Genomic DNA, 21,334 nt, shown 5'->3' with positions numbered 1-21,334 from the left:
CTCGCTATTGATGGGTTGAGAAAAAAAAAATCCCAACAATTGTGTCTAAGAGTAACAGAGCACCTTTAGAAGTGCATCATCTGCATTTTTACTGATTATTTGGATTCCAACTGTTTTGTACTGCAGTGAGGAAAGCCCTTTGTCATTATTCCTCTTACCCTCTTCCCATTCTTATTTTCTGTCTCTACTTTTCCACACAATACTAAAGTCTTAAACAAAAAATACTTACTTCAATAAGACTTTCCTTAAGGCCTTAGAAGTACTCAATCTGTTCTAGTTAGCCATCTTTTCCAGATGGACAAATTTACACCTAAGAAAGATTAGAGTGGACAAGGAAAGTGGGTTGGTAAGGACGAAACAAGCATGGGACTGTGGGGGATGCAGAATCAGAGAAACATTGGGATTTTTACAGCTTTTCCTCCTCCAGATTACTTATTTCCTTTCCTCTAAATTTTGTCCGTTCTCCTCACGTGCTTTCCATCTCCACTTTCTTCTCTTCTTCTGTCACTATTTCTCTCCTAATACAAATTAGTACTTCCAAGGCATAATTTGCTGTTAATTTAATCTCATTAGGGAATGACTAAACTATCTCATTGATTTTATCTTTCCATTTTTATGCCTGTTACGGTCATTTCCGAATATATCAATAACTTCCCCCCCACCTCATTCATATCATGAGTCAAGCCAAAATAATATTGATTCCCTCACTCTTTCCAGGATCAGTTCAAACAACTTAATGTCTCAGAAAACATGAACATAAACTACCGACCTCCTCAGCTTAGTACTGCCCCTTCAACACTTGGTACTTGGTACCAACAGTTCTTGGTACTCCCTTTCACCATTTTCAGGTATTTTAAAAAATATTAGTGACTTATAAAAATACTTTTATACACACTTTTGAAGAGTGTGCTATTTCCAGTTTTCTGTCCCTTTATCATTTATCTTCCATCTTCTGTATTTCTTTTGCAACAGAATAATTTTTCATTTGCTCCTGACTTTGCTTTTACAGAGCTTCCCCTCTAATGTATGTTTTGACTATTTTTCCACATTTCATTTTGTGGAAATATGTCTACTACTTTGTATATTAGAAGCATTTCTACAAAAAAAGATCCTTTCTGCTGTTCCTGATAGGTCCAGACCTTTCTCTTTTTCTAACCCTCCATATAATTTCTGCTTTGGGCACTCAACATGGCCAACATTCAGCTTTTTGAGCCTCACAATGCTCTCCATCTCTTTACCATCATTCACTCCTGCAAACTTGCCACACATTCTCCTTCTGCTCTGCTGGAAAACAACACTGAAAAATACCAAGATTCCCTTTAGTACCTTACCAGCCAAATTCTTCCTTCAAGGCTGCACTTCAGATCTTCCCTTTCTGTTAACATGCTAGAAAAAAAGAAAATCTAATTTTGCTCTTCACAGCTTGACTGCAATTCTGATTAATTCTTTGTAAACTTCTAAAATCTTCATTTCCATTATAGTTGATGCTGCTTTAAATTTTAGTTCCAAACCCCATGATTTAAGCTTCATTTTCTTCCCAGTTTTCTTCATAATTCAGAGCTTCTTCCTATTGCCTCTTTCTGTGATTAACATCTCAAATTTCTCGCACATGATAAATACGGTATTTCTAGCCTTTTTTCCTCCTTTTTGAAAGAAATTGGCTTATCCTTTTCAGAAACAGATAGTACTTCTTGAGTAGATCTCGCTATCTTGCAGATACAAAGGAATATCCAAAATATATAAGCATATATAACAGAGGGGATGATCATATACCACGTAAGCAAGCATATGACAGGTTCATTGTTCCTTTTTAAACAGGTTATATACTCCTAAGTTTCTCCACCCACTTTGCCTTTGGGTATTTTTATTCAACATAGTGTTGCTTTCTGACCCTTAAAGAAGACAACTATTTGAAAAAAAGCAATTCAATAACCCTTTTATCTGCTTCCTAAATTCTTCCTTACTTTAATCCAATCAATTTATTAATTGCACTTTACCTATTGCACTCCTTAATCAGAAGGAGTGCCTTCCCACTCAGAAATCAACTTTTAAAAAAGCAATTGCCAGAATTCAGAGGCCATTTATTTCCAACCATTTGACTCAGTCGTATTCCATTGTAGCCAGGCTTCCAAGGATGCCTTTTTTTAACATGTCATTATTTCTCATCAAGTTTTAAACAACTGAAGCAAAAATTTTTTAAGTTTCATCTCTCACTTTATAGCATGATTTTTCAAGCTTTTCCCATAATGTAACACAAGTTGAGAAATTAATAAGAGTGTTATTCTTAGGATTTCTTCCCCATGTATCTTATTGCAGAGAATCCACATTCTCTGTGTGGCTCCCTCAGCACTCATTTATTGGTCCTTTACTTCTCAGCCACCCGTCAAGCTTGCTAAATCCATCTTTCCTTTAACAAATAAATATATATTTAAGTTATTCATCCCTAAGATTACTTACACGCTCATTTTCTCCAATAAGCCAATGAATATTGCTATATTGCTGCAAAAGTACTCTTCCAGAATTTCTAGTTCGATTTTTGGTTTACATTTCAACTACTTCTTTTTATCCTCACACTTTTTTTCTTCTGCTAAAGCTTAAAGAATAAGAGCTTCTTTCAAGATTTCCAGAATTCTCTTTTTTTCTCTCTCTCACTTTTAAAGTCTTTTACTGATGTTATTTTATTCATGCACAACTGTTTAAGTTTCAATCTTATTTGAAACAGAAACTAGGAGATGACAAACCTTCTGGAGACAAATACAATTCCAGATGGCAACTGGAGCTGAATGAGTCTCCCAGCTCTGAGCCAAGATAAAGGAAAAGTTCACTGACAAAACCCAATCATGTAAGAAAGGAGCATTGACACAGAAATCCCTACATTTCGTTGATTCAAATTCCATCTACTTCCTTGACTCTCTATGGTGTCCTTCATAGTATAATTATTGAACAACACCTGCACTGATAGGTTATGAGACAGCTAAGACTGAGACATACTTCATTAACAAATTAGCTGATGTCACAGAGGTCACTTCAAGGAGAGGTGGAAATAAATCCTGGGTCTTCGAAAATTTTAAAGTTCAGAAACTGAGCCTACCACATGCATTTGCTTCTAAACCTCCCCAGTTTAGATACAGGAATGGTAGCAGAATTTCATGCCTCTGAACTAATAAACAGTTGCAGAACTTCTTCCAAAAGTTCACCTCTAATCACCTGTCATGAAAGAGGCATCACCTCTACACCACCCCTATAGGTCAAGCACCCCTATAGGTGATACAGACAGAGACTGCTTCCCATAACTTGAGCTCTCCTGATGAAGAGGCTTTTACAAAGTATAGAAGTAAACAAATTGGTTAAAAACAAAGCTCAGAAAACTGATTTATTTAAAACCATAACCATTTCAGAATGACAATGCCATATACATTATAACACATGCAACATTTTTAAATCACAAATATTTCAAGACATTTGGGGTTTAAAAAATGAAAACCTTGTAAAGAAGCAGCAACTATTTTGTATAAAGGAGGAGCATTTATTAATATATTTTTACCTTTTATGGGTGGGGGCAACCTTTATTAGATTATAACTTCCAAATGTGCATTTAATCCTATCTGGCAGTAAGTTTTAACTATACAGGGAGCCTGGAAGTTAATAAGCCAGGATCATTACCAAAAAGGTTATAATTGTTTGTGTGTTTTTATTTATAGAACTTTTACACCTCTCACAATCTAAGAATATTCACACAGGTATATGCTTGAAAGTATTGTGACTAAAGGCATACTTTACTTACAGAAAAGCTAATATACCTGAAACCAAATCCATCATTACTGTTATACATCATACCCATAGCCAGAAACATTCCCCTTGTATAAAAGGAAGTTTTACATTTTGATCTTTTATGGACAAACTTGCAAGTTCTTACAGGATAAATGTGATTAGAATCACAGAACAATGCAGGTTAGATGGGACCTTTGCAGGTCTCCAGTCCAACCCACAGGGCCAGCTTCAAATTTAGATCTGATTGCTAAAGAACTCATACTGGTAAGTTATGAAAGTCTCCCAGAACAGAGATTCAACAACTTCTCTGTTTAATTAACCCTTCTCATTGTGACTTTTTTCTCCTCATTGTAAGGTTCCTAACTGCAGCGAGGGACCGTGGCCTTGCCTCTCATCCTTCCACCACAGATCTTTGACAAAACCCTTTCCCTCCCAGTACACTCCAATTGTAACTACAACCTTAGCAGAACGTGTGTGAAAAGACTAAAGAGCACAACTTCAAAACAAACCAGATAAAAACCTATAAGCATAATCTGAGCAACAGAGTCCCAAGTACCCACTCTGCAGTGCTCATTCAAACAGACAATAGAGAGCATCAAGTGGATTCAACTCAACATTGAAATTAGCAGTAATTCTTTGCTAAGGAAGAACAAACCTGGGCCACTTTAACGGAATTTTGAGTAGAACCACCAGCATGATATTCTACTTTGAATTTTTTCACAAGTTCTTCGAATCTGTTAAAAAAAAAAAAAGGAAAAGAAAAAAGTTAAACTTTGCAATTTTTTTTTTCAGAAAAAGACATGAAGATTAGAAGTAGATGACATCACATTATTTGTAAACAAGACATTCATACACATCAATTGTTATCCATGATGCAAGCTGGAAACTCTATTTAGATTTGTCCAAATTACAATACAAAGTGTGACATCGATTTGAATTCTTCACCTTAAAGTTGCAAGTGGAGTAAACAACTGAGGGGAAAAAAACATCTGAAGTATAGGCTTGACTGGAGTGAATTGTTAGATAGGTAAAATACATCCTTGAAGAAAAATTACATAAATGAAGATATTCAGATACTTATTTCATCCCATTAAACTTTACATTCTATTTCTAGTTTAAGTGAGAAGATTGAGATTTGTTGCCTAGTTCAAAATTAACTTGACCCAAACAATGGTGTTACATTTTAAAATTTCATATGAAATGGTATATTTTGACAGGTGAAGAACTTTGATGTGCAAATCTACTAGTGTGTGAGAAAATTTGATAACAGAAAAGGCAAGTGTCTCCAAGGTGAGTTTTCAAATCCTTCAAGTCATACAACTATGAGAACACAGAATTCTGTGTTAACATTCAGTAGTATATTAGGTTTGAACACTAAAACAAATATTTAAACTTCTAACAGAAATATCTACCCTCATATTTCAGATCAAACTTTCTGGTTAAGACGCAGCGTCTGTAAGAGACTCTTCGGTGTCTAGGATATGTGTTCCATCTCTGATCACAGAACAGCAGAGCTTAAGAACCAGACTCCTCCCTGATCACAGGCTACAGAAAAGGGAAGTGTCATAGAAAAGGGAACAGGAATGAGGGAGTTGTGGAGGCTGCAGGGAGGCTGTGCACAAATACCGTATCACCTTTAAATTCCAAGCACACTTCAAAATGAATGGATTAAACAGCAGGATTAACAAACTCAGAAGACATTAGACTTAGAAGGAAATACTCCTGCAGGCAAGTCAAAACGTTTACTGTAAATTTCTGCAGATTTGAGGTTCAAAATGACCTCAAGGTCAAACCTAATTAATAGCACAGCTTTACCCTTAATGCCTATTTACTTTATCTGTTTACCTTCAACAAATTAAGCCTGTCCAGTTAGATGTATTCCAATATATTTTACTGTATTTACTTCTACATCTTATTTCGGAACACAGTGAAAAATGAATGCTATCTGCCAACCTTACCTGTCCTCTCCCTCTCACAACCCCAATCTCTTTACAGTACATGAACAACAGTTTTGGTGATAGATTTGTCAAAGAATGACTTGTTTGTTTAAAAGGTGGGGGTTTTTTTCAAAACCATGTTTCTAATAAGAGGATTTTTATTTCTGCAGTGCTTTCCATCTAAAGTGTTTGAATAATGAGCTACTCACCCTAGCAAACTACCAATGGGCAGACAATTAGAAAGAACCAAGAACTAAATTACTACATATGCTTTTCACAGTTATTCATACTATTAATTATCAATTCTACGTCAAGCAATTGAAACCTCCAATGGTAGCAGTAGCTGAATGTGGGGGAAAAAAATAACAAAAACCAGTAAGTCTCCTAACAATTGCTTCTCAAGCAAAGACAAACTATCACGAACCAATTAAGCATTCTAGCAATATTTTTTCTTTAATTTATTTGACATTTTACCTTTTCACTCAATTTGAGCGTGTACTGCGCAAATCACAGTTATTTTTGTATTCTTGTATATCTACAAGCATGCCACTTGATATTTTAATTCCTTTACTTAAAGGCAGCTAAAGTTTCCATGTCCATGTTATTTAATGGCATGTTAAACCTCATAAACCCAGTATATACTGCAGTTGATCACCTATGTTATCAGCTCTAAGCCTAGATAAGTATGTCTTTAAATACTTGTAGTTCAAATGAAAAATAAAATAGGTAGTATCTGAATTTGGGAAAAAAAACCCCAACATTGGGAACAGCCATAAAATACTGTCTGTATTATGAAGATTTCAAAGTGAAAGTTATGTAATCTAAGAAATAATCTGAACAAATTATTTTACAATACTTAATAGAATAAGACAAACAATGGTGACTGTCCTTCCAGTATTCAGATCGAACATTAAAAGACCTAACTCCTTTTCTTTGAATTAAGATGGTGCATTCAATGTCTAACCATCTGTTATATAAAATAGAACGAGTTCATACAGCTGCAAGAAAAGTACATTTTGCTGGTCATTTTCCATGACACGTCAAAAGGACAATATAATTGTGATGTTTTAATCCACAAGAGCCTGGTAACCAAGTGTATCAAGAATGACCTCAAAATTCAGAGTGCTGATAGTTTTTATCTAAGATGAACAGTTAGATGGACATTTTTCACAGTGTCAGCAGATGGCACAGGTAGCGTGGGAACACAGACTTTGTCCACTGCCTGCTGTATGCCTGACCTGCAAAGAGAAGACTGTCATTCCAGCATGGCTTCAGAAACATGGTGTTTGCTTCGTAAACCCCTCCACTTTAAGGAAGGAAGTTCAACTTCCAAGGTCTAGAATGCTGAACAGAGCTTCTGTGTGTGCTTCAGGACTAAGCTGTTATCACACTTAGGATAATTCAAGAAAATTAGAACCTTATGAGCAAGACTAATATTATTTGTGTTTCACGTTCTGCAGTTGTTGGTCTTTCTGAGTATTCTTTAGGCTCTGCTATATCTGAGAACCGTGACCCTTTTCCTGACCTAGCAACATACCATTACCTTAAATAACAGAATATAATAAATCCCACAATGGCCACGTATAAAGGGGGCCCTACTTTTGGTACCATGAATTTGTCCACCACATTAAAGCATATTTTAACAAAAACAAGTTTGCATTTGCAGTAGCATATGTTTTGAGCTGAGATACTGCTGATAACTCTAGCACTGACCAAAGAGGATATGTTAATGTTTTGCTCAGTTATACTAAAGGCAATAGCACTTTTGTCAGGTTTTTTCTTTTCTCCCTGTTTTAAAAAAGCATATACTACTAATTGGAACTTGATAATAAAGGTGAGCCTTTTCAGTAGCCCCTCACATTTGACAGAATTAATGGCTATTTAAAAAAAAAAAAAGTATAAGGTGGTAGTCAAAGAAGCTATTATATAAAGGAATACGAACAAGAATGAGAACATAATCTTTAAGCCTTTTTTTTTTTTTTACAAAATATGGCTCCTTACATTACAGGAGGTCGAAGCTTATTTTTAGAAGGCACAGACTCTTCTTACATATGCCATACCAATTTCACAACCCTGTTTGTCTCCCAGACCATTCATAACCTGAGCATTGTCATCCATCTTCTCTGTGTGCTCTTACAAAATCCTGTTTAAACCTTACACTATTCCTTCTCATAGCAGCTCTTAAAAAGCATGATTTACACAGAAAAATGCACTCATCGTAACATCTAATCCCCTCAGACACCTGCAAAGATCATCTGTGCTGGTTACCCCTCTGACCAGCTCCTGCCTCTCTCCACAGCTCTCTTCTCCCCCTTCTCAGTCATTGCAAACAGAAGTCCCTTCTCTGTGTTTTCAAGGCCCTGCAAAGTGTTCTGCACTGAACACACCATCCTTCATTCGGTACATTCAGATTTACAACAGCCTCTGGGCACAAAGCTGTCAACAAAAATAGCTTTTCCCCTCACTAACCCCAGGATATCATCCACTGTCCAGTTACTAGAATTTTCTATGACTATTAGCAAATCTACTTTAAATCTTCCTGCAACTATCTTTCACTGTAATGTCAAAAAAAGTCATCAGCAAGGCAGTGTGATTTCCCGAGGCTATTCTCCAGCCGTAATAGCTGGCAATCCTCTCCTGGATCAATACCCATCTCCCGTAACTTGCTTTATACACAAAATCTGAGGCTTTTTGGAGAGGGGACCATCTTCTTGTTACACAGTAACAGATACACTCACGTTTGGCTCACCACGGTTTCAAAGCCAAACTGACAAGAAAAATAAGCACATAAAACATACCCTACAACTGAAAGCAGACAACATAAGGCAATGAAGCTACAGTAAGGAAAATTAAAGTAATTCAAGTAATGCCGTAAGTTTTATGACACAAGTTATATTAAACTACAAAGGAACTCTTTTTGAAGAGTTTAAATGGCCACTGAATACCAACATTTTAACTGTCTTATACAGAGACTGCACCAGAAAAAAACATTCCTGATGCATATGTCAGAAGCTACTTATCTGCAAGAAGTAGAGGAAAGTAATCTCTTGTTTTTCAGCAGGGTGTGTTGCCCTGGATATCTTTTGATATATCTGCTTATTACCTAAGATGTACTCAATAGCATACATCAGCAGGGAGCTACACTTAAAAAAAAAATCAGCTGCCAAAAACAGCTAGAGAGGAGAGAAAAATAATTTTTGCCCTTTTTCCTTTTGTATGCCAGATAATGACAGCCTGAATGTAGACAAAAAAAATCAGGTTATTTCGTATACAATAATAAATATTTTCAGTGATTGTATATTTTGCTTGGTGTTATAAAAACCTTCAAAACCACCAAGACGGAAACCTCTTAAATAATAAAGGTTGCAAGTTGCACATAAGTCTGTAACTTCTTTTCTTTGGAGGTAAATTGGAGTTGGGGATGCAGCCCTTGTTGATAACGCTCTAGAGAGGAGTAGACTACGATTTGGTATGTTTTCAACTATTGGATATTTTAATTAGATTTAATTAAAAATCATAATTAATGGTGATTCTGACACCTTCCCAGGCATTATTTTACTAGCAAGAAGCAGCCATATAAGACATGGCAATAGCTTTAAATGATTCAGCTGTGAGGAGAACCAACTAATACACTGACAGTTAGACGTTTGATCCTTTTAATTGCATTTTTAAAAATCTACTTAAATCTTCAAATTAAGTACGTAGGTCAGAATGTCTATGAAATCACTCCATAAATAAAAGAAAAAAGTATTTAAGAGAACGAGCATCATATTATACAACCTGTTTATAATACTGAAAGCTCAGTAAAACTACAAAACCAATACCAAATATTGCAATTTTTAAGGAAACCCTCATGGAATAAACCACACAAACAACTAAATATGCCAAACCTGCATCCTGATTGTTTTGCAGGGCATGGCAGAAGTAGTATGCATACATCTGGACAAGCCTGTCATCTGTCACATTCTCAGTTTCCTCACAGCCTGGGCCAACGCCAGAATGATGCAGGCAGCCACACCACCAGGCAGATGGGGCACATGTTGTTGAAAGACAACCTTTCCTGGTCAGTGTTAGCAGGCAAGCTGAAGCCCTCATAATTTCATCCTAAGCAAAATCTAATTTACATTTAAGGAACAGTCTAGTCTTGAGATTCAATCATGATAATTAAATCACAGGGTATTACTTTTAAACAGAAGGGAGAATATTTTGGGACAAATACTGTGGGTAAAAAGAAAAGCAATTCATATTTTTTAACTCTAAGGAGTGTAGATAATTTCTCTATCTAAATTGTACAACTCAGTATTCAAAGTTCAAACTCTAGAAAGGATAGTTACATATAGGAACAATGTTACCCCTACTCTTTGAGATATAACAAATTAAGATTGAAATACAGACATAATTGGTTGTTCTTGCTTAAAATTGGACCTGAAAGAGCAAAAATCCCTTTTTGAAATGAGGCACATTCACAGAGGTACATGAGAAAACTTTATAACAGCTGCTTGGCAATGACTGACTTTATGCAGAGCTAGTTCTTATTAGCTTGGCACAGAATTAAAGACCTTGGGAATGGGTAGGGGAGTAATGGGGAAGAATGAAACATGCTAAAAAGGAAGTATTGGAGACAGGTTAGCACCACGGACATATAACACAACAGAAACCTAAATGTGTTAGGAATATGACTGCTAAAATTGAATAGAGCATATTATCATATTTTTCTCCTTTATTTACTGAAGTTCATAGAACGATGACTCTTCATGAAAGCATTTACTGTTGCAAACTAGAATTTCGCATAAAGTATTTTCCTAATCACCTCATCCAAACAAACACCAAATGAAAAAAGCCAGTAATTCCAAACAGGTTAGGATTATGAGTACCAAATGTTAATATATGAAAGAAGAAAAAAAAAAAGCATAGGCAAATTGCAAGATTCATAGCTTTGAAATATTTTACCACAAATGTTAGCAAGGTTGAAAAAAATGCACTTAAATGTCAGTTTGATAAAAGCCAAAAGAACATTTTCCACATGTGTTTGCATTTAGGCATATTGAAACAAGATGGAAAAAGTAACAGTCATTCAAATGTAAGGTTAAAACATCAGCTCTTAAGGATCATGATTTAAAGAAATTTCTCAAAGTCTTTTTTTTTTCAGTAGAGTCAGAAAAATTTATGCAAGTGTTCTTGAAAAGTTCCCTCCCCCCCCCCCCCCCCCAATTCCAGATTATCTGGATATCTTCCTCTACATTATCTTGAAAATACATATGATTACACTCAGAAGTATTAGCCACCACAAGGCAAGTTGTTCTGTTGATATTCTGAAATGCTGCAGGAAAATTAAAGAAAAAACAAACAACAACCCCCCAGCCCCCCAAAACACCCCCCAGCCCCCCAAAACACCCTATACCACTAGATTATTGAAAGATCACATTTATGATTCTATCCCTAAACACAAATGGATACACTTGCTATATATACACAGAGCACCCTCTCAAATCTTAAAATTTGTGCACTATATATAATTACTATAGCACCCTCTGTCTATTACATTTCTAACCAAAATATTTTCAAAACTTTCACATGAGGATGGGTAACCAGGAATACTATTATAGAATTTCTGTCAGTTCAGTAATTTACTACGACTTTATGCTTTCCTCCCACTGTCTTTTTGAAAGATCTTCCAAAACATCAGCCAAGACTCAAACATTTTGCAGATCCATCTAGGGATTGCCACCATCATCTTTGTTGCAAAACACCAAAGCCAGAAACAGCTCTCTGCCCTTATGCACAGCTAACAAGGATCAAAAGCCATTGTAGGCAGGGAAAAGTATGTGGCATTTACCTTCTTCATCCTTGGATGTGCCAAAGTATGTTCTGGAGCACTAAGGAACAAGGTCATTTCCTTTGTTATTTCTCTGCAGTATTACAATGTTTACCCTTGCTCCTGATGTTCCCAGCGTACATCTGGCAGCTCGTGTACCGGAATACTACTGCAAAAAAACCTGGGTCATGTTCCGTTTGCTTCTCATAAGAAGCATGGGAAGAATACGTGCTTTTTGAGACCTACCAGTCAATTCTTCATGTCCAAATTTCACTGCTAACTAACCAATGAAAGGGCAAGTTGTTTATCATATTACAAAGTAGTGAACTTCCTAATCCTTCAACACTTCAGTGTCTTTGTTCTACAATAACAATGCAGGAATAAAAGTAACACTAACCAATTTTGAAAATAAGACTAGATTTACAAAATTAAAAGCAAATTAGAGATCATAATCCTAATTATGCAACAAATATAAGAAACTGCAGTAGATGTTTCCCACTTGGCACAGTAGAGACCAGGTGTTAACTGTCAATAAACCCTTAGTGAATGCTAATTGAAAATGCTGTTTCACAAGCATCAACTTATTCCAGCTCACATCAAAGCGAAAATTTGTTCCACTTAATAGAGTATTTGCCAAGAATATTTTAATATTAAGAGAATTCAGTCAGAGGAGATCCTAGGCCTTATCTTTGGTAAACTGAGATTATCTAAAGCTGTAGTACAAGTCATGTTAAACTGCTTGTAAAGAGCTGACCAAAACCCAACCACCCAAACCCCCCACAAACAAATAAAGCAACAACAACAATCAAAAAAAATCCATATGCACACTCACACTTGGTAGACAGAAATGTTTTGCTATAGTAATTTTACAATTTGTACTTTATCCGTAAATACATCCAAACAGTAAAAAAGATGTTAGGTGCAAAGTCTGAGTTCCAATTCAGAGTCAATAAAATATAAGGGAGTTTTGCAGAGCTGTTCAAAACCAAATTATAAGCTAGTTGTTTCCATACATCACTCAGATCAAGAAGCATTTAATCTAAGTAATATTTTCTATTAACACAAAGTCCAAAATAACAGTGACAGTTGCTAACCACAACCTAAACCAGTTTTTTGTTCTTTACAATACATGGTTCATGTCAATGCAACTACACTGCTAAAATATCTGTTTTTCTTCACCCTTTGTGTTACTGTAAATCCTTTTAAATTAGTAGCCGGTTGGCACATTTAAACCAAGAAAACATTAAAAATAGACCAGGAGATATAAGTAGACCAAGAAGATAGTTTACATCCACTCTAAAGTCCTATTAACATGTAGTGAACTGTAAGCATTTCCTCATGAAATAATGACTGCAGAAAACACTGCTTTAAGCACAACCATCACTAAATACCAAGAGATATTTTTGGTTTAGTTCTCTTTAACGTCCCTATTTCTCAATACAGCTCTGTCTTTAATATACATTAAGACAGTCATCAGATAGTGGGTAATAACATGATTTTCTCAGCTCAAAAACACAGGCAATATTTATTAGCACAAGCACACATCCTTCCTCCCAAATATATTTCCTTTTTGTAAGTTTTTGTTAAGCACCTAATCATGTGTCCACATTTTTATTTTCATTAGGTGGCACTGGAAACTACTAAAGGAATCAGCTGTTTATCAACATCTTTGGATACTTGGGGGTGGTGGTAGTGGTGGAAAATTTGGAAAGAAGCAACCTGAACTGTCCAGAAAGGATAACGTAGAAATACATCACTTTCACTTTTGGAAAAGACAAAAATCTGGCTCTCCTTCAAGCAGGAGAACTTACACTGATGTGATGACATCCAAAGACTGGATACACAGAATAGGCTGCTTGGTGAGCAAATGCACAAATTGCCTACTAGGGAAACAACTACGGGACAATCTGTAGGGTCAGTGTAGTGCACTCACACTAGCCATAAGCAAACGAAATCAGGATTTGGAAGAAGTCTAACTACAGCAGCCTGATGTTTAAGAAAAGTTCATTCTTTCTGCTAAAATGGAGGCTAAGTTTTCCCATACAAACTTCCATGCTATTACAGTTAAACTGACTCTGATACTTACACCAGCTTATTCATAGGTTTGTCAAATGTTTTGACCACAGCACTACTCTCCACAAGGTAGATATACGCCAAATTTTTAAAAAGTAAAATAATTTATCTTGACTTATACAATCTAAGTCTTGTGGGTTATTTAGGAGCACCAACACACTGGTAATTATCAGAATCATTAAACTTGATTGGTTTAAAGCATTTTGTACAGTGACCACAGCAATACAAGAAGATGCATTAAAACAGCACAGGCTGAAGGGTCAACTGGTGATAATAACAATGCAAAAATATTTATCTCAATGAGGTAAGAGAAAGTGTTCTCTTTTATCTCAGTATTTCATTGATCATTCGAAAGAGCAAACCCAACCAGCTAAATAATCAACAGAGAGTAAAAATTATTAGCTCTGCAGGAAACACCCTTTTGCCAGCAAAACAGAAAGAACTCTTCAGACTTGTAATATGCTTTACAAGAGGAAAACACGTAAATAAGATAAGATAACCATATCTTATGTGGCATTAGAAGTACCAAAGGTGACAAAAAGACTTGACACTCATGCTATTCTTTAAATAATTTCCTTTATAGAATAGGGTTTGGGAGTAATTTTTTTCCCATCTTTCAACAGTATGCTCTAAATATTTGCTTTTTTTTAAATAAATGAATTTGCACTACCAAAGTCTGGAATTTCAATACAAATGATAATACAAAAATGAAGCAACCAGGTAACTTTGATTAATTACTCTTACATGAAGTTTTTTACTTGAGTGGTGATATTTTCATCTCCAAAACAAAGACTCTGAGCTGTATCAGCACAGAACCTTCAAACTTTGAGGGAAAAAGTCAAAGGAGAGACCATGAATTGCACATAGAAAAGAAAAAAACCAATACAATATAGTCTCCGGTAGAGACCAAAGCAAAGATGCTGGTTAATTCTTAAAACTAATACACAATGTTAGTGAATTTGGTGTTCTCTTAATGACATAAGCCTTATATAGGGCTCATCTACTTAGGAATCTTTTCAGAAGACTCCTCTAGAACTAGTAACATGTTCAAATTTTAGAAAGTCTATGATGTTCTGAATTAGGAAGCAACTATATATTTCTCTCTATCTGTAAAAGGTGACTGTCTTCAATTAACCTTCTTTCTCAAAAATGTTTCACTATTACACCATTACCTGGCTCCTCGTAAGTCTTCCAGTTTTTGAGATTTTCATATATGTGATAATACAATAATAATAATAGCGAGTGCATGCTTATTCTTACAGGGAGATTAGTCTCCATTTCAACACATTTTCTAGCTGAAGTTTTAGTTACTTGACAGAATATCTCCTGCCGAGATTAGCCTATTATTATTTGCTACAGACCCTCTCTGAAAGCAAGAAGCCCATTTTCTCCAGATGACTCATTAACAAGCACGACAGAATGAAGTGTTCCAGCCTGAAATGCCAGCAGCTAAAAATAACTCATCCCACAGCCTGTGTCAAATTCAGTCCATCTCTTCACTCCATAGGAACAATCTCAGAGGGTCACCTTTTGGAGGGAAAAATTAGCATATGGAATGAACTGGGAGGACGGGGGGGGGGGGGGGAGGCACCAACCAATCAAAACAAAGGAAAAAAATCACAAGGTACAGAAAAGCTGCAAGGGGATACTACTGCATAAATCATTTCAAAAATGAATGTTCCACGCAGCACTAAAAAGGCTAATTCCACAGCAGAACTATTCCTGGGCTGAAAGGAAAAATACAAACATTTGACATAGATATGACAACATTAAGTTTTCCTCGGAAAAACTGGTCATTTTGACTTCCCCTGTCTGTATACACCCTGCCATTACAACACTAACAAGACAGGTTTAGTGACACTCCATATTACTCTTCATGCTGTTATTAAAAAGCTTATGGTCAGCTGTTAGGTTGCACAAAATCCCACCAGCACTTTAGTTGAACAGTATTTCTGAAAAAACAGCATTTTGTCACACGAGATGTGCATTAAAGAATTCATCTCTGCTCCCAAGAAGGCTGGAATGAAGGAGGAAGAAACTTGCCTTCTTACCCTTAGGCCTGCAAAAAAATGTAGTAGTTTTTATGAAGTACAGAAATGCATTACAGACCGTGAAATTGCAGAATAGTTCAGGTTAGAAGGAAACTTTAAAGGTCAACGATTCCACCCCCCCTGCAATAAGCAGGGACATCTTTAACTAGATCAGGTTGTTCAGAGCCCCATCCAACCTGACCTTGAATGTTTTGAGGGATGGAGCTCTCCTCTTGATCTGCTCCAACAGATCCATGCCTTCCCCAGAGCTGGATGCAGCACTTCAGGTCTCACAAGGGCAGAGCAGAGGGGCAGAATCCCCTCCCTCGACCTGTTGGCCACGTTGCTTTAGATGCAGCCCAGGATGCTGTTGCCCTTCTGGGCTGTGTGCACACATCACTGGCTCATGTTCAGCTTTCTATCAGTGCCTTCAAGTCCCTCTCGGCAGAGCTGCTCTCAATCCCTTCACCCTCCAGCCTGTACTGACACCAGGGATTGCCCTGACCCAGCTGCAGCATCTTGCTTGCACTTGGCCTTGTTGAACCTCATGAGGTTCACATGGGCCCACTTCCTGACACAGAAAATCCCACGTGGGAACTCAGCTGCCACAGATCAGTGAGGGTTACCTTCTGTGTCTGGAAAGCCGCTGGAACAAAGCACCTGTTCATTAGTACCTGGTAGTTAACTGTCTCACAGTGACCACTACTTTGGGAACAGCATTTTCTTTACAAATCAATTTTTAAGAAAAGACTGAAAAAATTGAATTTAATCGAGAAAAGAAACGTCTAGAAGCAATATGGACAGTTGAACAATAACTCTTCAACACAAATACTCAGTAATGCTTGCTGTATTTCTCAGTCCTTCCCTCCAGTCTCAAATACTAGTAATTAAGCCTTTGAACTGACTGGATGTGACCATAACTATGTTCTTACATAATACCAAGCAGAGGAACATAAGCCATTTCAGCTGTTTTAAGCAGCCTTGGTCACCATTATACACTGCTTTATTATTGAATATAAATGCATATTGAATGGTTGGGTGGAATACAACACCGATATTAGTGTGGTGAACCGCTTGCAATAAAATATTTGGCCCTTATGCCCAAGGCTGGCTGGTGGGGTTTTTTCACATTACAGCAATAGTACCCAATTCAAACACTCTTCCAGTGTACTCTCTGAAGTACATGTAGCCTTATGAGGTGATCCACAAAAAGCATTGTTGAGTAGAGAGCTTCAAGACACTGTCACTACCTGACCAAAGATGGTGGGTGACTTCCCCGTAACCTTGAACGTGCCCCCATGTTCACAGGCAAAGTCTATCTTTTTCTAACAGAAGCTTCTGACTTAGTCATGCCACAGGAAGAATGTCTCAAATTGTGCAAAACTATTTCCCTCTCCAACTTTTATTCATTAATTCTACCGTAAAAATAGTAAAAGTAAAAAAGCCTCCCTCCAAACACTTTCTGACATTAGAGAATACAACAGAGGAGGTTGTAAACAAACAAAGTCATCCTAACTCCCTCTACCTTAGAATGACTAGCGGTAGTGAAAATATTAAACCTTACATATGAAATATGCCTGAAAGTTTTCAGTAACAGAGCTGTTATTTCTATCAAGACTATGTACAAAATCAGTAGGAATGGAAACGCATCTTATCAAAGAACAAGTTGAACTGATGCAACTTGCAACATTTTCTCACTTTGTACGCCATGTAATGCTTGGAGTATAAAATTTCAACCAAGGTGATTAAGACCAACAATTAAACCAATTTTATATATTTTATTTAATCCTTAAAGACCTAGGCTTTTCGAGATATATTCGAAACAGGTTATTATAGAAGTCACAGTCAAATAATGAATTCAAAATCAGAGTTTTCAGTTTTAATAAGTAGTTTGATATCACGGTGAACTCTAATTTGTTTGCTTGAACAGGGTCTTTTCCTAGTGAGTAGGAACAAGCAGCTTTGAATCACAACAATGCCCTGCAGTCAGTAAAACTCATGAGGTATTAATTTACAGTTCATCTGTGATCAGTTAAACTGTATGCGAAATCTTAAACATCTTTTAAAAAACCACCACAAATAGCTCAATAAGATATTTTTTCTACAGTGTTTAACAAAAACCATACATTATTAACTACTATTGTTAAAACAGAGCCAAATGCAAGTTGTTTTTAAAGCTTGCATTCTAGTAACTAAACAATATGGGAAGATGTTAGCCTTCAATAATATCTAAGAAGTTGATACAGAAGTAACAAATACAGTCTCCAAAAATATTTTTACTCTGATTTTTAACTCATACAAGAATAATAATACTAAAAACAATATTAAAAACTAAAAATCCTCAACTATCAGGAAAAATGTATGTGTATGTGCATATATATAAATACATGTATGTATGTTGGCTATATAAAATGCATTGGATATAGTATAATAACTACATTTTTTTTCTACAGTTTATATACCTATCTCTATATAAGAAGAGATAGCAGTTTAAACCGTCTAGGATCAGAGCACTGTCAGCTCACGGTCCCATGTCCCTCATCTCTCCTTGGTTTACAAGTGCCCACATTGTGGCTTTGTGTCACACTTGAAGGCACAACTATACTTGTAGAACTGCTTTTGAGGGAGACATATAGCAGTGATACATAATTGTGGTCAATTGTGAATACTAGGAACATCTGGAACATTTATACTCCTCTTAAAACACAATTTATGTTGCAAATACGTATTTATTCTAAAAAGTAACTTTTCATAACAGCTGAATTAACTTTCCATAATTGTTGGGGACTGCCCATTTTAAAAAACTTAAATATTTTTATTAATAGGCTCTCATTCATTATAGAGGGAAATTATGTTAAGCTTAAAATAGAAGTCCATTATGAATAATGTATATGAATATAAAATACTTGAAAACATAAGGAATCTTTTGCAGGTCACAAAAGTAGTTAGCATTCTTCCCATGTTTTAGAAAAACTTGTTTTGAAAATATGAGACTTTAATCCATCGTCCAAAGGCAATTCATAACTGTGAGACACCTTTGTGAAAAGTTTTACTTCCCTATAGAACCAGGCACATAAGTACATACACTTTTACATTTAAACATGGATGGTATGTTATGTAAGTTATCATAGATCAGGACTTACTATGCCTTTCTATGGCACAAATCTGAACTCCTACTGTGGAAATGACATAGCACTTGCAACTTTTCCATGACTTTGCAATGAGACCTACTGGAATGCTATACAGAAAATTGTCATGCGCAGTGGCACGTACCTCAGCACATCAGTAAGTTATCATATGTACATGTTTTTTAAAAAACTGAACTCCTGAAATAACTAGTTAAGTACTGTGGACACAATTTACCATTATAAATTATTATCGCCTCGTTAATAAAAAAAATACTAAATATTACCAAAAATTGCTAAAGTTCCAAATTATAACCTAATGTAAAATGTGTTATAATTTGAGAAGAGAGCTATACAAAATGTGTGAAGCAGTATTAATGGCCCTCAAAATCCTTATGTTAAAATCACTTAAGTTCCAAGTCAAACACTTTGAAGTTAGGAAAAGCTGGGTATAAGACTTTAGTTCATTCTTGTGTGCTGCTTTCTATTCATCTCCCTGTTCAGTCTGTGGGTCTACACCTCTCATTATACACCACTTACGAAGACACAATTGTCGACTTTCTCAGCAGTATTTTGTGACATAAAATTCTCTGGTGAAACACTTGTATTTGAGCATAAACAAATATATTTTCATAGGATTCCACTGAGATTAAAGGTATAATCATCCTCTTTCTGTGGGAACAGAAGGAAAAAAAAACACTAATTTTGAGTACTCAACATGTTAGACTTAGGAACTGTTTTTCTCTGCATTCAGGTTTATTTAGTACCTAATATATTTGAAGTATAACTTCCACTCATCTCATTACAGTTGTATGTACTCAGCACGTTAAGATCACAAGTCAGACCCTCAGAAAAGAAAAAAAAAAAAATCACGTGTGAAAATTAGAAAAGTTACACAGAAGACCAGAAATCCATTTTCCAGGAGATTCTTCCATTCTGCTGTAAAGGAACCACATCACTCTCTCTCTTATCATTCGTATTCACATATCCCATCTTCCACAGTGTATCATGTTCTATGCACAAGGACATCTTTTCATTACAGAAATACCATCCATTTCATATTGTGCTCGGAACAATTCTCCATAAAAAACAGTGTATGATCATATTGTCAAAAAACCATCGGCATGGAGATGTCCACTTGTTATCAAGACTGAAGAATTTAAGACAGTCACACAGTTGACAGTTCCTGCCACCTTAGTGGAGATGACAATAACTGCCTGTACAAATGCTGATTGTCAGTTTTAACATAAACCAAGGCAGATTATTTCACATCACTTTCAGAGACAATGATTAGGCACGTTCACACTAAAAATACTCCCAAAAGTAAACTCTTCTGTTTCATATACAATCATCACATTGTTATTGGAACTGATATTTAACTGCACATTTGTTAGCTGAACTCGTAGAAAGGAGAAGTATTTCCCCAAAATGTAAATATAATATATCACTGGACAAAGACACATTCTGAAGACATGAGGTATTTAATATCCAGAGAAGTTTCAAAGACCTTTTTTCGCCTCATTGGTTCAGTTTTAGATCCTACAACAGAGAAATCAAGCTCGGCTGGCAAAGATCATTAAGCTAAATCAAGCCTTTGCAAATTGAAGGGCTCTAAATGGCCAACCTGCAAATTTCCTGGAAAAATGAACTGAAGCTGCTGATCATCTGAACACATGATTATCTTAACATGACTTGTAGTTTTAGGACAGTATTGCAAATGCAATGGCAATGACAATCAAAGCATCACACACAAATCTCAAATTAAGATTCTGGAAGACAAATAACTGTATTTTCCCAAGCCCTTATTGCAAACTGTCTGGATCTAAGAATTTAATATATGTATTTTATCAGCAGAAACCCTGAATGCGGACAGACCAAGAGCTCATACAGCAGAAGAAAATAAATCCTGGTCATGATTTTTTTTGTACCTAAACAGGCAGAATTAAAAAAAGTACTTTTTCAGATCCCTTTCTTTACAAAGACACATAAGAGCAGGCCCGAGGATAGCAATCATTATCCATGTGTTCCCTTGTTCCTGGTTTTCAAGAACTTATCATACTTTCCTCTGAGTAAGAAAATTTAACTTCATTTATTACTCAATTTAGTTTCTACCTAGTATTTTATTTTATGAAATAACTGTTCAAGTCCCTTATTCCCCTTCAACCTTTTCTTAGTTACACTAAACTACTTCTGAGAGGAATGGGGGTTTTTACATGATCTCATCTGCAGACCGTGTTTTCTTTTGTTGGCTAGGTTCTCCCTTGTATTTTTAATAATTTTCTATTTGTCTGCTTAATGTCTTTATTTAGGAGCTCTTTTGGAAACCATATTAGCTCCGTGTGGCATCTGTACTTTTCAAAGTAACTGCAACTCAAACTTTTAGAGATTCTCCAGGTGGCAGATTTCAGTCATTCCTAGGCCTTGCAAAGGGAGAGGGAAAAGAGAGCATGCAGACAGCCTTTTTCACAGGTAACTCTCTCACTAGTAAGGGCAGCAGATATGTTAAACTCCTACGAAGAATTATAGGTGGGTAAAGTCTTTAAAAGTCCGAGAAGAATTTATATATTTAATTCGTAACTAATC

General features: G+C 36.0%; 1 protein-coding gene across 3 annotated transcripts in view; it reads right to left on the bottom strand.

Moving 5' to 3' along the window:
- The window catches only part of ADK (adenosine kinase), a 278,700-nt gene that overhangs the window by 200,413 nt on the left and 56,953 nt on the right, over positions 1-21,334 (bottom strand). For all 3 annotated transcript variants that reach the window (XM_032694367.1, XM_032694368.1, XM_032694369.1), the window contains exon 4: positions 4,427-4,505. In XM_032694367.1, coding sequence (XP_032550258.1) covers positions 4,427-4,505 — 79 coding nt within the window. The remainder of the gene's footprint in view (positions 1-4,426; positions 4,506-21,334) is intronic.

The sequence above is a fragment of the Chiroxiphia lanceolata genome, chromosome 8 (genome assembly GCF_009829145.1).
Source record: "Chiroxiphia lanceolata isolate bChiLan1 chromosome 8, bChiLan1.pri, whole genome shotgun sequence".
NCBI lineage: Eukaryota > Metazoa > Chordata > Aves > Passeriformes > Pipridae > Chiroxiphia > Chiroxiphia lanceolata.
This window is presented reverse-complemented; position numbering and strand designations above follow the sequence as displayed.